The sequence below is a fragment of the Typopeltis vanoorti genome, chromosome 16, assembly GCF_054136105.1.
Source record: "Typopeltis vanoorti isolate ZY-2024b chromosome 16, IOZ_Tvanoo_1.0, whole genome shotgun sequence".
Classification (NCBI taxonomy): domain Eukaryota; kingdom Metazoa; phylum Arthropoda; class Arachnida; order Uropygi; family Thelyphonidae; genus Typopeltis; species Typopeltis vanoorti.
The window spans coordinates 63,643,124-63,660,794 of record NC_143564.1 but is presented as its reverse complement, the minus strand read 5'-3'; the positions used below and the strand labels follow the sequence as shown (position 1 = coordinate 63,660,794).

At 33.9% G+C, this 17,671-nt stretch overlaps 1 protein-coding gene across 1 annotated transcript in view; it reads right to left on the bottom strand.

Moving 5' to 3' along the window:
- The window catches only part of LOC150098072 (28S rRNA (uridine-N(3))-methyltransferase), a 113,372-nt gene that overhangs the window by 55,101 nt on the left and 40,600 nt on the right, over window positions 1–17,671 (bottom strand). Inside the window, exons 4-6 of the mRNA XM_090406673.1 lie at window positions 12,586–12,656; window positions 3,724–3,863; window positions 2,260–2,390 (exon numbers count right to left, since the gene is read on the bottom strand). Of these exons, the coding sequence (XP_090262799.1) occupies window positions 2,260–2,390; window positions 3,724–3,863; window positions 12,586–12,656 (342 nt within the window). The remainder of the gene's footprint in view (window positions 1–2,259; window positions 2,391–3,723; window positions 3,864–12,585; window positions 12,657–17,671) is intronic.

Sequence of the window (17,671 nt, the reverse complement as noted above, 5' to 3'; positions counted from 1 at the left end):
GGACTGGAGAAAATCAATTTTTAAGGAGGGGAAATTAAAGAGCTCAGAGTGGTTGTGGCATTTGGGGAGCGATAGAGACAGCAAATGAATTTGACCGAGTGGAGAAGGGCGATTATTAATCAAAGAATGTGAAAGTTGGCAATTCTAAATTGGGTGCTCTCTGGCAAGGTATGTCAGAGTAGATATATGCACAGCTGCTGACCCTGGGTCAAAAGGAGTTAAAGAGCATGTAGTCGGAAGGTTGAGATGAATAATGCTGGGGAAGTTGAAATTTGAATTCTTGTCCAAAAAAGTCGGTGGGATTTGGTAGATTGGAGATGATAGTGAGCACTATTAAGTTTCGCGTTGAAGCCACAGATGTTAGTGAAGTGGATATGCAAGGCTCTGTGGGGCATATATTTGACTGCAAAGTCTCAAAATGGTCAAAAATGATTTGAGCAGAAGACAAGCTTAGTGCCTACAACCATTACAAAGTCTGCTTTAGATTTGCCGATTTATTTTGCAGTTGTTACAGTTAAAAAACTATATATGTCGAAGCATAGAGTAAGAACAATGCAAAAGAATTGAGAAATCTGTGGGAAAGAAAACTAATGTTAAATGAAAATTGATAAACGAAAATTGATTAGACATTTGAAACGAGCAACATACAACTATGTACAGGTTCAGTGAATATATAAGATAAACAAGTATTTAAGCTTAGGTACTGGTTTACACTCAAATTACAATTTTATGGAATAAGACTCTTTTTAGAATTAGTAGCAGATTTAAAAAACCAGACTAATCTTAATAAACGTGGTTTGTTAAGGAGGACATGTGGATATATAATCTTCCTAGATTTGGGAACTTTAATTCTTAAGCCCCTCATGTGACTTTAGTCTCCATTTAGTCCAATTTCATTTCTCACACTTATTGTTTCTTGTGTGTTATTACAACTTTAACATTGTATTCCTGAAGATGTCTCTTTGACCAAGATGAAATATTGAAAAGATTAAATCTGCTATTTAATGTCAGTTTTTGTGTTGTAATTATTCCATTAAATTGTAACAGGTGGATATATAAGATAGGAATAAACTGATGAGTAGTAAAATTAAGCAGGCATTCCAGAAAAAAAGTTGTTATGGTAGAGATATAAGATTGACAATGATTAGGTGCAGGATTGTGTGTATGTGTGTGTGTGTGCACGCACACACATGTATGGGCTAGAAAGAGACCAGCTGGTATGGAAAGTAGAAGTGAAATGTGGGAGACAATTAATCAGTCAGGCCAGAGAAAATTAAAGAGAATTCTTTCCTTATGTGGAGAGTAAGAGAAAAAATAATTATAAAAAAAAAGACAGCACTGGTGACCAGTGGTTAAATATTACTGTGGTTTTCAATTCATACTTGGATGCTGAAACTCCAGGTCTAACCATCATTATCATCATCATGGAATTTCCACTATAAAGTGGAAATATAATAATTTAATAATAATAATATAATACTATAATAATTTCCGCTATTATTAATTTTACAAAAAAGATTTTTTTTTGAAATTTCAATGGGAAATTCTTAAGGTTTAATGCAATGTGTTTTCAAATTGATGTGGACACTCTGCAGTTAAAATCATATCAACTTAGATTCACATTATTAATCATTGCTGTAATATTTTGTTTCAAATACCCAATGTTTGTCTATTGTTGTGAGTATAAAAGAAATCTTTAACATATTCTGTAAAAGAAAATGTTTAAATGGGGTTACATCATGGATTCAGCTGCACATCTAATGTGTTGACACTGAACATCACTTTAATGATAGAAGAACTGTTACTAATGTCCATATTATGTTGCAATTAATAATATGCAACTAGTGAACAAATCGTGTGTGAACAACTAGTGAACAACTGGTGATGTTCTGTGACATATTGAGAGAAAGTTTGCAAGATGGCCACTGTGGTGATTTTGCAAAGAGCTGGAAGAGAAAAACAAGGAACTTTATATGTAAAAAAATCTAATGATCTGTTGATTAAGGGAATAAGGTTATCTGCACAGAGAATAGTGGAATTCACTGCTAGTGAGCATGATGGCACAGACTGTGTATGCATTTAATGAGTAACAGGATAAATTTGCAATGGTTAAGATAGTTTTCTAATAGTAGGACAGAGTCTACAGAGATCTGGTGTTAATAATGCTGCCAGCTACTAAAAATAATTAAGGAAATGAAGAAGTGATAAGACCTAGTAAGTAATATATCTAAAACTAACAAACTGCTAAAAAATACACACCTTCTGCAGCCCTACATTAACCAAACATCCCTTTCCCTTTTTCACAGGCTTATTCGAAACAACACCTTCTCTATATTCACAAACATCTGTTGCTCTCAGATGATGTGGCGCATCTAAAGGATTTAAAAGACCTAAGAAAAGTAAATGTAATAGAAATGATTAAGAATATACCACTATAGATATAATTCAGATTATTAAGAGATTATTAAATTCAAAAGCAACATAAATTCAAAATGCAGTTTAGTAAATGTAATATGTAATTATGCTCAGAATTAAGAAAAATAAATGCTTCAATATTTATTAGTTACTTATATGATCCAATGACAGGAAGGTTCACTCAGCTCATGACAAGAAAGAAAAAAAAAATCTCTTCTAAAAATTCAAATAAAAACTTGATATTTTTAAAATAAAAAATTAAAACCCCTAGCATGATTTCACATTATGTAATGTGAAATTTTTTTTCATCAATCTGCAGCAAGCAGTGGCAGTGCAGTGGACGGTAGCTGGTGAAGCTCGGCAGTTGACTCAAAGTTGTCATCGTAAGTGCACGTACAATCTCCATTCTCTTGCTCAATCACTTTTCCTTCATTTTGTTTTAATTTAGATACCTATAAGACTTCATTATATTCAACCTCTGATATAGAATAGAAAAAGACTGATAAAGAAAGTTGTAGTAATCAAGGAACCATGTGGCAGAAGGTCTCACCTGACTGTGAAAATGATTTCATTGGTTTTGATAACCCAGCTGATAACATTATTACAGAAAGCAGCACAATTCGAAAAAAAACTTGGATTTAATGAACTGGATAATATGAAGATGTGAGAAACTTGCTCGATTCCCATTCATAACAGTTAAGCGAGAATGATCTCATTCAACTAGAAGAGAAGTGTGCATATGAAGAAGATAAGGAGTGCAAACAAGAAAAGAATGTTACGACTAAGAAGCTAACTGCAATAGAACTTGTGCTAGTTTTCAATCACATTGACATGCTAAGGAAATTTTATTCTTTTGCATGGTGCAACAGTCAGCATGACTGTTGTAACCTGCAGAACAACATATAGAAATATCTGTTGGACATCTCTCACGCAGTATTCTATAATACTCACAGATAAACTATGGAACTGAGAAAACATATCTGTCCCCCCCCCCACACACACACACACTCCAAAGGGAATCTATATGAATTTGACTTCATAAAAATAAAAGAATCTTTCCAAGGGAAGCATTTCATTCGATATAATATATGCCACAGAATGAACCCATACAGATATTTAGAAATGTTTTTCTAAAGCTAATTTTGAATTTTCCAGGTTACACGCAATAAAAGGTGACATGAGAGAATGTAAGCAAATATGTAGAAGAAAACAAAAAAAAAAAAGGAAAAAAAGCAAACAAATTAAAACTTTGTAGTCACTACTTTCTCTATTTTTTTATAAGAAAATACTGTACAAAATATTACTTACCAGCATACCGCAAGTCTTTATGAATTGGAAAAAAATGCTTTCTTAGGTACTGTGGACATTCTAGATATTGAAGTATCCTTGCCAATAGAACAGCACTGTGTTTTCCATGTCCTTCATATGCTTCATTTATTTGCTCTGCACTAGCTTAGGAAAAAAAAAAGTTTCAAACAACAGAATATTAAACAAGTGCAATACTTATATTTTGTTATCATTTATCTAACAACCTTACATCATGATTGTAGCAAGTATAATAATATATATGTGTGTGTGTACACCATGTTGACAAAAGTATTTGGATACCTAGTTGTAGTAAAAAAAAAAAAAGTGTTTTATTGATACAAAATTAATAACGGAAAAAACTCACGTACAAAGATTATTTAATAGTATAATTTTCGCCTGTGTGTGTCACAGGCATCTTCAGTACATTAAGCTCAAATTAAACAATAACTAAAAAGGTCAATAACTTTCCTAAAAAAAAAAAAATAAATAAATAAAATAAAAATAAATAAATAAATAATCAATACAATACAAAGTTAGGAAAGATTAGCTGATTTGTAAAGTACTATCTCCCATAAAGGGGATAGACGTAAGCCGTCGAATCTGTTTAAGTTAGGAGAGTGAAGTAGAGCTTCACATGTTTCTTTATAAAGGCGTTCCATGAGAAACTGACTTTTGTGAAGAACTCTTGTCTTTCTCCAATGAACTCTGTGTCTAGTAAAGATGGCATGTTCCGTAAGTCCAGACTTTTCAGGTTTAAAGTATTCAATATAAGATTGGTGTTCTTCTAGCCAAATAGAGGCAGATCTTCCCATTTGTCCGAAATAAGATAATCCACAAGAGCACGGAATCTGGTAGACACCTCAATGATTAAGATGTGGAAGCTTGTCCTTAGGAGAAGTGAGAAAGGTGAAGATTTTTCTAAATGGCCGAAAGGCAACAAAAATATTCAATGGTTTTAAAACTTTTGCTATACGTTCACTGATGCCTTGTACATAAGGGATAGTAATGCGCGTTATTTCTTCTGTGTTTGAAGAGGAAGACATATTAAAACTACTCAAAGTTCTTTTAATGAAGCAATTCTTATAACCATTATATAGAAAGGAAGAAGTTATATATTGTAGTTCTTTCTGTAAAAGATCGTCTGAAGAACAAAAGGAGTGGGCTCGATGAACTAGTGTTTTAATAGTTCGTGCCTTTTGACTGGGATGGTGATGAGATTCAGCATGGATGTAATGGCCTGTATGAGTCTTCTTTCTATAGATTGAGAAATGTAGGTTACCATCTGGTTGGCGAAGAATTACAAGATCTAAAAAGGCTAACTGCTTATTTGATTCTACTTCTAGGATAAACTTGATCCTAGGATGAAATGTGTTTAACTTAGTGAAAAATTGTAAGATCATCCGAAGAGCCATTCCATACAGTAAAAATGTCATCGACATATCTGAACCAATGAGTAGGTCTGGGAGAAATGCTGTCCAAGATACGTTGTTCAAAATGTTCCATAAAGAAATTGGAGATAGCAGGAGAAAGAGGATTATCCATTGCTGTTCCTTCAATTTGTTGATACAACTTATTTTTAAAGGAAAAATAACCAGAATTTATTACAAAATCAAATACGTTTACAATGTCTGAAGTAAATTCCTGTTGTAGTAATTCAATGCTTTCCGAAAGAGGCATCAACTTAGGAGAAGTTTGTAAATTTGTAAATAAAGAAACATCTAAACTGATCATGATATCAGAAATGTCCAAATGAAGGTCTGAAATTTTATTTTTGAAATCCAAAGTATTTTTTATATAAGTATCAGAGAAAAATTTTTATATGAGAGAAAAATGTCTCTTTTACTTCGCGACTATTCAACTTATAGGCCTCTTACATCGGATCCTACCCGGAGACTTAATTCTCTTATAGATAATGTATCTGCATGGAATAAAGATTAAAAGAAAAAAAACTTAAAACCTTCTTGGGTCGTCCACCTAGATTGTATGGTCTTCCAAAAGTTCATAAACCAGGCATTCCGTTAAGACCAGTCGTAGATTATATAGGTTGCCCCACTTACAAAATCTCAAAATGTTTATCAAATTTATGCTCCTCTTCAACTAGAAGAACTGATACTTATATAAAAAATACTTTGGATTTCAAAAATAAAATTTCAGATCTTCATTTGGACGTTTCTGATATCATGATCAGTTTAGATGTTGTTTCTTTATTTACAAATGTGCCTCTTTCGGAAAGCATTGAATTACTACAACAGGAATTTCCTTCAGACATTGTAAACGTATTTGATTTTGTAATAAATTCTGGTTATTTTTCCTTTAAAAATAAGTTGTATCAACAAATTGAAGGAACAGCAATGGGTAATCCTCTTTCTCCTGCTATCTCCAATTTCTTTAGTGAACATTTTGAACAACGTATCTTTGACAACATTTCTCCCAGACCTACTCATTGGTTCAGATATATCGATGACATTTTTGCTGTATGGAATGGCTCTTCGGGTGATCTTCAACAATTTCTCACTAAGTTAAACGCATTTCATCCTAGGATCAAGTTTATCCTAGAAGTAGAATCAAATAATCAGTTAGCCTTTTTAGATCTTGTAATTCTTCGCCAACCAGATGGTAACCTACATTTCTCAGTCTATAGAAAGAAGACTCATACAGGTCATTATATCCATGCTGAATCTCATCACCATCCCAGTCAAAAGGCACGAACTATTAAAACACTAGTTCATCGAGCCCACTCCTTTTGTTCTTCAGACGATCTTTTACAGAAAAAACTACAATATATAACTTCTTTCTTTCTATATAATGGTTATAAGAATTGCTTCATTAAAAGAACTTTGAGTAGTTTTAATATGTCTTCCTCTTCAAACACAGAAGAAATAACGCGCATTACTATCCCTTATGTACAAGGCATCAGTGAACGTATAGCAAAAGTTTTAAAACCATTGAATATTTTTGTTGCCTTTCGGCCATTTAGAAAAATCTCCACCTTTCTCACTTCTCCTAAGGACAAGCTACCACATCTTAATCATTGAGGTGTCTACCAGATTCCGTGCTCTTGTGGATTATCTTATTTCGGATAAACGGGAAGATCTGCCTCTATTCAGCTAGAAGAACACCAATCTTATATTGAATACTTTAAGCCTGAAAAGTCTGGACTTGCAGAACATGCAGTCTTCACTAGACACAGAGTTCATTGGAGAAAGACAAGAGTTCTTCACAAAAGTCAGTTTCTCATGGAACGCCTTTATAAAGAAACATGTGAAACTCTACTTCATTCTCCTAGCTTAAACAGATTCGACGGCTTACATCTATCCCCTTTATGGGAGATAGTACTTTACAAATCAGCTAATCTTTCCTAACTTTTTATTGTATTGACTTTTTATTTTATTTTATTTTTTTTTATTATTTTTTTTATTTTTTAGGAAAGTTATTGACCTTTTTAGTTATCTTACACCAGCTACTTAGGTGGCACTTTTTGGAATTGTCAATTATTGTTTAATTTGAGCTTAACGTACTGAAGATGCCTGTGACACACACAGGCGAAAATTATAATATTAAATAATCTTTGTACGTGAGTTTTTTCCATTATTAATTTTGTATCGATATGTCTACTCACTCTATACCTCTTTTAAAAAATGTGTTTTAATTTTATTTCTAGTACTGGGTGGGACCACCTTTGGCCTGAATGACAATAACTATCCTTTGAGGCATGCTTTCAACCAATTTCTGATACATCGCAACAGGAATATTCTTCCATTCCTTGCGCACAGCTATCCCCATCGCTGGTGTTAGCCGTCGTGGTCTGGAGAAAATTCAGAGTTCTAATTCATCCCAGTTGCTGTGAGTGTTGCTTGTTGTGAGAGGAGTTTTTCCTAAATAAAATTGATTAAGAATTACCTACATTACTATGAAATAGACTTCACCAATGTCATCAACGATTTTGCTAACAGAAAAGCAAGAAAAATAACATTTTAGAATGTTGAAATTAAAGTTTTACTTCAAAAATAAAATGTTTTAATTTATTTCTTTATATATTGTTTTGACTTTTTTGTAGTATTTTTGGTGTGTATTGAGAGGGGAGGCAAACTCAGGGATCGCCCTGGGCGGAAAAAGCTCTAGCTATACAACTGCATCAGGGGACTTGCAACCAATTCTGACAATTCATTCCACTCACTCACCATTCTCACAAAAAATCTGGTCCAAACACCCCCTACTAACCATGCTCTCACATAACTTCCATGGATGGCCCTAGTTCTCTATTTGCCATATATTGAAAAATTTCATTTGCATCCATTTTATAAAATCCCTTTAATATCTTAAAAATTTCTATCATGTCCCTCTTTTCCACTTATCAACTAAGCTTCGTAACCCCTAAACTCTCAACCAATCCCCATAGCGAGTATTCCACATATCTGTCACCATTTGGTCACTCATCTCTGAATCCTCTCTACCACCTCCTGGTCCCCAAGAAACCTAGGTGACCAAATCTGTGCACAGTAGTCAAGATGTGGCTGAATCAAATGATATTATATCATATGTTATATAATATTATATATTATATTAATATATAATGTTGAGAGATTATACACTCATGAGAGATTATACACATTATCTTACATAAATAATTCTTAGTAGTTAAATGGTCATTTTCATTGTATTGCATCATCTATCATTCCCACGGGGTTTCTGTATAATGTAATAGCTGCTGCTATTGCATCAGAATTTTTTATGCTATAAATAGATAGCAAGAGCTAGTTTTCGTATGGCTAATTACTTGCAGTTAACACCTTGCAGAAAAAGTGATTCAAGCTTTGAATAGAGAAGATTATTCCTCTTGTGAAATAGCTAAAAGGGTGTACTGTAGTCAATCTACTGTGATACAGCTGGTGTTGAAAGTGAAGGAAACTGGATCTACTAAAAGGAAGAAGGGGGCGACAGGAAGAAAATCCCCATGCATCACATGGAGAACTGAAAAGAACACATAAGAGTTATGGCAAGCTCAGTAACTGTCAGAAGACTCATTCGACAGGGACTGATAGCCAGAGGCCCTAAAAAAAAGAAGCTGTTGTTAATCAAAAAAAAATGATACAGGCTTAAATTGGTGCATAGAGCATGCCAAATGGATCCCTGATCAGTGGAAAAGAGTAATTATTTTTGGCAAGAAAAAATTTAACCTTCAGGGTGCCAATGGCAGACAGATGGTTTGAAGATGATCTGGAGAAAAATTCAACCTTGACTGGTGTCAACAGTCAAATTCTCAGCCAGTCAGATGATCTGGACTACATGTCCAGATCATCTGACTGGCTGTCGTATCATGGTGTTGGTCGCTTGCATTTCACAAAAAGTTCAGTGAATGCACAAGTGTACCAGAAAATTTTAAGAGCTAGTTTTTGTAAAGTTACAGTAAAGTGGTCTCAGAAACCACTTTACTGTAGCAACGAACTGTTTCTTTCAGGATGACTCTGCCCCTTTCCATAGGACAAAAAGTGTAATTAATGCTATTATAACCCTGAAATGTACTATACAAATAGAGTTTAGTATTTAAAAAACACTTCAGTTTTTGTTGCAAGTTAATAAGTAGCTCAATGAACACAGCAACTCAGATTCAGCGACTACCATGGTGGCCAGGAAGCAGCCCATATCTCAACCCCCACTGACCAAAGGGAGACGAAATACACAAGAAGAAAAGACTTTACGAAATATGGGTATGGAACCATGAATTGACATTTGCATCCATTGGGGAATTGATTTTGTCAATGCCATGCCATGCTGTAATAAGGGAAAGAGGAGGACCCGTAGAGTACTAAACAGCAAAAAAGTGAATTTTTAGATTTGAATGTTAATAAAACTGTGTAGTAGAACTAAATTTTGAGACTGGTATTTGTTTTTCCAGTGAAAATATCACTGTCCATCCCATTTTGAAATATTTGCAAATCTGTCAAGTTTGTTTTCATTTCCTAATGTGTCTCCATAAAAAAAAAAATTCAGTGCCATGAGGTCTGGTGAATGCATGAGGGGGGGGGGGGGTATTCAATACTACCTCTTTGCCCAATCCATCTGTTCAGCAATTTTTTTTTTTTTTATCAAGATTGGCCCTCATATCACAATGGTAGAGGGGAGGAGCTCCATCTTGCTGGAAATAAAACTCCTCATCTCCAAGCTTCTCTCAAATGCATGGTATGATGGATTCCTGCAGCAAGTTCAAATAAGCAGCACCAATGACAGTATTGTCAAAAAAGAATGGTCCAATTAAGCCCAATGCTGACAATCCACACCACACTGTACCCCTGGTAAGTTCACATGGTGTTCTGCCATAGCATGTGGATTCTCAATTGCCCAGTAACTGTAATTGTGGCAATTAATTGAGCCATTCAAATTAAATGTGGACTCATCGCTCTAAACAATCTTGTTTGAAAACATCCTCTGCACATTTTGCCAGATACCACTCACAAAATTCAACTCTCCAGTCAGAATCATCTTTATTGAGGACATGGACTAATGTTGGAATAAAACTTTTCCAGTGGGAGCACTTCAAAATGCGATGAATGCTTGATTTTGAAATTCCTGTCTCACAAGCTGCTTGCCAAACAGATTTTCTTGGAGATTGGTGGTAAGTTTCCAGCAGCTCATTTTCTCTTGTGGACATTTGTGGTCTTCCAGAACATTGCTTCTGGATGTCTGGAACAGCTCCAAACTTATCGCTAATTCGAGTAATGGTGAGTCAGGTTGGTGGATCTCTTTTTTGAAACTCCCTTCTAAACTGTCTTTGCACTTCTAGTAGCACTTGAGGATAAATTTCCTTTCCTCAAAGCTTAGTCTCATTTCAGCCATTATTTCAAATCAGTTATGAAAATTTACAGTTTGAAGCAACCAAATCAATAGCCTACATTTTCATACTGGTAGGTCTGTTAGTATCACCAGATATAATCTCCAAGCCAACAGACATTAAAACATTAGTTTGGGGAAAACTAACAGTGAACAGCAAAGACAGCAGTGAGATATGATGGATGAATTTCAAATATTTGATGTAATATCAACACTGCTTTGCTCATTTTTAGACATGAAACATGATTTGATTCCATAACGGAGTCCTACTTTACTTTTCCAGGTAGACAATATGAATGATGTTTTTCATTGTTATGAAAAGCCAATATTATGGCTTCTTCATTTATCACAAAAAAGAATCAAGATTTCTTCTTGTTGAGATTATAACTTTAACCCAGTTATTCCACAGAGCAAAAGCTAATACTATACTGGATTAAATCTGACAGTAGTGATTTAGGATACTTACAGGTCAGGCTAGGGAATAATATTGCTGCCATTGTTCTGACAGGTGTGTCCCCAACTCCCCATTCTATCAAACTGATAACTGATTTGTGATTCCATCATTCTTCCAATTCCACCAACCATTCTATACTTGTTGATTTCTGTTCTTTAAATCTCAGTGTTCTCCAATCCAAATTTCCTAATAACCAAGTCATTTTCTTCAGAGATTGCAACTCCCAATTCCCACTGTTATGATATAATAGACAGAAATACTGAGGCATTTGCTACTGCCAACAATCTCACACAAATTAATCATATGCCTACCAGAATACCAGATAATCCTAACTATTCTGCACACACAGATTCTTGATCTCTTTCTCATCAATGATTATTCTAAGTATAGTGTTTGTCACCTAGACATTGCATATTACAACCTGGTGTCAATTTCTTCTCCTACAGAACAATGCTTGCACAGCCAACCTCATATTCATGTTCTAAGAATACCAAGTAGAATGATCTTCATGATTTCTACAGTTCATTTCTTTGATTGGATTATTGCTTCATCTTCCGATTCAAACATCTGCAATGGCTGTATCACTGAAACAATTCTAGGTATGAAAAGATTCATTCATCCTCTTTTTTTAATTTTCAACCCTTTTGCTTCATCAAAAAGAGTGGCAACACTATTTAAGAGAATAATCGTACTGCAAATGGCTTTTTTTTTCTTTATTGCTATATACTAGTGTAACATAGCTGCAAGCAAATTATCACCACATGGAGTAAAACCAAGTTTAAAATTGCTTGGTATCTTTAACATAATATATATATAAATTATCACCACATTCAAAATTGATTTAAGAATATGAATGGAAGTCAACCTTATATTTCCAGCAGATAGTCTCTACATCATTACTAACAGAAAACATCAATATTATGGCTTCTTACTTTGTCCCCAATGCCTGCATTGATAATCTCAGTAAATGTCCTCTTATCATTCCTAACTCAACATTCAATTCTTCCTTTGATTTTTCACTAGAAATAAATCAAAAGACTACTTTTTAATATGGAAACCAAATTCTTCTGATTATGATGGTATTTCTCTGGCTAATCTGTAGATTTACATAACAAAGCCAGCTCCTGTTTTGTATAGCCTTTTTATTTCTCTTCTTCTGTATTCACAAAAGTACTATTTACCCTACAGCTTTGGTAATTATTAGCCCATATTCATCAATGCATTCCTAAAAACTGGAATATATCTTTATTCAAATTACTGTTCTATTTTTGCGTCACTGTCCATTGGAACAATTTTTCTTATGTGTTTCCTGAATTTTCTGAATGTACAACTTGCAGGCTTTAAAAAATAAGTCTGTTCTTTCTCTTCAAATTTCCACCCATTCATGATACTAGTTTGTTGCAGGTTGAATAATCTCTACTATGTGGGATTATTATCCAAAAAATTAAGGGTATGTTGCAAACCTTGAAGTTTTAATGCATATTTACATGTAAAATTGCAATGTTTTTTATTTATTTATTTATTTATTTTTCTTCCTATAAATAAAAACTGAACAAATTTAAGGACAAAAAAAGACTTGCCTTGTAAATGATCCACTGTCATCAAACACAATAATTTCATCAACATTGAATACTGCTGCTGCACGAGCTATCTGTAATAACACAAAAATCTGAATTTCACCTATAATGACATACTCCTGAAGATATTTATCTTAAAAACTTTTATACTATATTTATAAACTAGTACCTCAGTTAATGATGTAGATGAATTCCACACAGTATCATTCACTTTAATAATATACTGACATGTATGTATTCCATATGACCGCAATACATAATATCATTATGCTCTAAAATAATTTAGATGTCAAGTTAATGACTATTTTTTTTATACTGAGAACAGCACACTCCACTATACTCAAAAATTGAAATCATGCGAACTAAGAAGTATGCAATGCCTTCCAATACAATATTTTTAAAATTCACTATCAAAATATATTTCAACCCTCCTGGGTAATGCTGACTGGAGATCACCTTGGAGATACTGTGAGTTAACCTGATGATAAAAATTACCTTTCAGTATGCTATTATTAAACAACCCACATAGAGTCAGAATCATCATAGGAGATCTCATTTAGTAAGCAAAACATCCATCATACTGAACCTGAAATTCACTCAACACATTTTCACAATGCTTTCCACTTATGTGATACTCTTTATGTAAAAAAGCTACTCTTCATTTCCATCTTCACCTTTACACAACTATGAATGGCCCTTCTCTCTCTCTCTCTCTCTCTCTATACAATTCCTTTTGTATTAAGCCAGTAAAATCCCTCACCAACTTAAATCTTTTTATCATATTGATGGTTTGATTGGCCAACTAGATAGCATACCCTCCGATGAAAAGAATGTGGGATCGAATTCAACAGTAGGCTAGATGTTTTTTATGACTGCCTTGTAGAAGATGATCATACTAGGTGATGAATTCATCACCTGGTATGAGACCACTACTCTGTTTACTGGAAGCTTGAAGTGGATTGCGCATCCATGTCTTCCCCAGCTTGTACAACAACTTATTAAATGAATCTCCCTCATCCAACATATTATCAATTTAACAAAAAATGAGCAGATTGCTAAAGCAAGACTCATCTTCATAAAGTTCTATGTTCGACCTCTAGAGTAGAATTTTGGATTATCTAACTCTTAGCCCACCCACTGTATTAATATGTAACAGGTTCACAATCTTCAGTGGGTAGGATTCACATAATATATATCACCTCATTGCTATCTATCTATTAAACTACTCTGAAATTTATATATCCTCTTTTTTTTTACATATCTAACATTCCAAAGTCTTACTACTATCTCAGTTGCTCTAAGGATCATCTCCAGTTTCCAAATCACAATTCTCAATGGAAACTCAATGACCAAATTTAAGCATAACAGTCCGTGTGTGTGTGGTCTAACCAATGCTTTATATAGTAACGCAACCATCTTCTTATTGTTACTTGTCAGACTATGTTTCTGTTCTTATCACAGCAGTAATACACCACAGTTTTCATATGGTAGTAACTTACCTTCTGAACTTCAGGTCATCGACCATTTCTCCCAATCTCAAATCTCATCCCCTTGCTAAATCACACTTCCACCAATAAGTACACAGCCAAAGAACTTCAAAGTTCAACACCTTACACTTATTAACATTAAAACTCCAACTCGAAGAAAAACCCTGCAGCACATCACTGGTAATTGTTCAAGGATACTACCATTCCATATTGGTAATTTTTTGCCAGTACTGTTCAGCACCAACAGACTTTTCATGGGAAGTCTAGAATGGATGTAGAGAGCCATATTGGCAGTACTGTTCAGTCAATCTCCAGTCCATCTATAATGTATTATCAATCCCCATCTTCTCCAGCTTGGGCACCAATTTGTCATACTGCAAGGTTTCAAACATTTAAGTCCAAAAATACACCTAAATGAATCTTCCTTATCGCACATTCATCACTTGATCATAAAATGCAAGCAAAGTGGTGAAGCAAGGCTTTACAGTCACAAACCCATGCTGACCACAGAGAATTTATCTATCAGTCCAGTCCAGTCCTGTATTCAATTCTTTCTAACAAATTTTTCTAATATCTTCACTACAACTGCAGATATATAGATTTGACTATAACTGGAAACTTAGCTCACAGATCATTATTGCCAAATGCACAATAAAGGTATACAATATACATGATCACATCCTGATCTAAGGGTGCTTCATAACATAAAAGCTGGGGTTATCTCATTATATCAAGGATGCCAATTTTTTTATATGGTCTGTAAGTGGTTATATAGATGTATCTTTTTAAAATTTTTGTCAGTTTTTCAGATGTGCCTTAGATATATGGGAGATGGTAATAATCATCATCATCATCATCAGTTGTCTACGTCCAGGAGGTTGACTACCATGATGTGACTCATAGTTGATTACAGGTGTAAGGAGAATGTGATGAGGATCCTATTTCTTCCACATTGTTGGAAGCATTCGTGGTTGTATCTGTGTGTATGTTCACAGGGCTGGTTTGCCTGTTCTGAAAGATGAAAAACTCCAAGTTTCCAAGTGAAAAATCCTCTACCTCTGAATGAGACTGGCTAACTCATCTTTAGTCAAAGAGACCAGATAAAGGTTCCTCACCTTTGTTCAAATCTTGTTGTAGGCATGGATGTTTGTGACTGTCTTTAAATGACAGATGAATTTCAATGCCAATTATAAGTCTCACCCTACTTAATGGAAGCCTGAGTGACTCAAAAAAGTTCCATGTTTGGTCTCTGGAGCAGGGTTTTTGCACAATGCAACAAGGAACATGTAAAAAAGAAATGTACAAAGCACTGGTCAGACCCTACATGAACTAATACATTCAAATCCAGGATTTAATTTCCAGTGTGATGTAGGAACTCTAGAGGAAACTCATCTCCAGAGTTGCTACATTGTGATATGTCAACTCCAGAGATGAATAAAGAAACTAAGGTAGTATCACAACTCTGGAATGTTAGTTATGGGAAGAAATTAAGGGATTGTATATTTCAGAGTTTAGTGATTAGGGCAGAAGAGAAGAGATATGAGAGATGTTTAAGTTACTAAAGAGATTTTGCTGGATTAATAGAGAAGAAATTATACATAAAATGAATGTGGATGAGGGAGGGATGAGTAAGAGGCCATTCTCTGGAAATCGTGTAAATGTATGGTGAAGACAGGAATGGAACTAGATTTTTTACAGATTTAGATTTTTTTTGCTACAATGCATTTCGATGATATGACCTTAAACTCTTTCATGGTTATTAATCTTTCAAAATTATTAATATGTAGTTCACTGAGTGAGAGCTCCCATGATAAGTGTTGATTTTGTGGAGATGTGTAATAATAATAATAATAATTTGTGGGAGAAAGTTAAATTTTCTGGTTTAAGACCAGATTTTTACTTGACAATAAATAGTGAGAAATTATAAATTATAATAAATATCTTTATTTAAGCTTTATTGATTTCAAAAAAGAACATAAGGTGACATGGGAAAAAAATTGTACAAAACATTAAATCTGTATAGCATACATAGAATCTAATATAGAATGATAAAAAAAAATCTATACTGCCATGCCAAGTTGCAAATCAGCAGTTTAAACTGAAGAGTTTTGAGCAATGTGGTTAAATTTTAAATAAAGTACAATGCAAGATTGTATACTATCTTCACTGTTATAATCTATACGGTGAATAAAGAAAGTGAATGTTAAACTGATTCAAGTAGAAGATACTTAGCTTATTTCTTTACTCTATACAGATGACATTATCGTCTTAAATAAATCTGCTAACAGTATTCAAGTCATTAACGAAATTAAATAATTTCTGCAACAAATGAGCATCAGCAATGAAAAGATTAAACTACGAAAATTGGAAAGGAATCATATCCCCATTCTTCAGAAAAACCTATTAAAACAGAATAGGTTGTTGCTTTGTGCTTCCTGACATTGCTTTTCCTGATTGAGCATCATCACTAAACAAGTGAATATTTTCTTTCAAACCTTCAATTATATCACTGATATATAAAAAGTATGGTGAAGACAGGAATGGAACTAGATTTTTTACACAGAGAGTGATAGTGAGTGCAATGCATTGTCACCTTTTTGGTGATACCCATGACACAAAAAGGTGACACCCATGTCACCTTTTTGGGACATTTCACCCTCACATACACACAACTTGCTGGATCCTATCAGTCAACTAATCAACTCCATTTTTCTCAATTTTGACAGTAGTTTAGCATGTGACTATCTATCAAATGGTTTAGCAAAATCCAGAAAAATGTGTATGCATCTAATCTGTTCAATACATTAGTCACTATTAGAAAATAATCAAGTTACTGAAGCAAGGCTTACTCTTAACAAACCCATGCTGCTCCTTGAAAGATTTCCATTCTCTTCAATCCAGATTTGTATTTTGTCTCTAACCTGCCTCTGTAACACTTTCACCATAAGACCTGACATATACACTGGCCTTTAGTTGGACATTATTGACATATACCCCCCCCCCCCCCCCACACACACACTTGTGTAATAGCATTATTTTTCCTTATTTGGTATAATTTCTTCTTTTCTATGACTGTCTCTTTCATGGAGTTCTGATTTTTCTATCCTTGTAGAAAACTTCGCCCCATGTCTCTTTCTCTCTCTGTTTAGCTGAATCGATCAATGTTCAGGCCAATGAGTCCCTAAGATTTGATTACTGTTTTCAAACTCTTTCATTTTTAGTTCAACAATATTTACATATTTTAGTCTACAGTTTACCTCTAAAAGTTTCTATTTTGATTTTTAAAACTTTCTTACATATTTTTCTTTTCAGTATGATACTTTCTGTCCTAAATACTAAATGGTGATCACTACTTATTTCAAATACAATACCCATCATACTTCTATATACTGAAAAAGCACTAAGATATAACTATCAATAATAACATATTCAAGACTTTTTTTTTCTTCATGTGAATTTGTGCACATCTTTATGCTAGGTGATAATTAGTCTGCATCCTGAAGAGAAATCAATAGATACTTGCCATTATTATTAGCTTTGCTCTTTTCTCTAAATTTCCTCCAAACATTTCTAGTCTGTTTAGATACCCAACAAGAACCAAC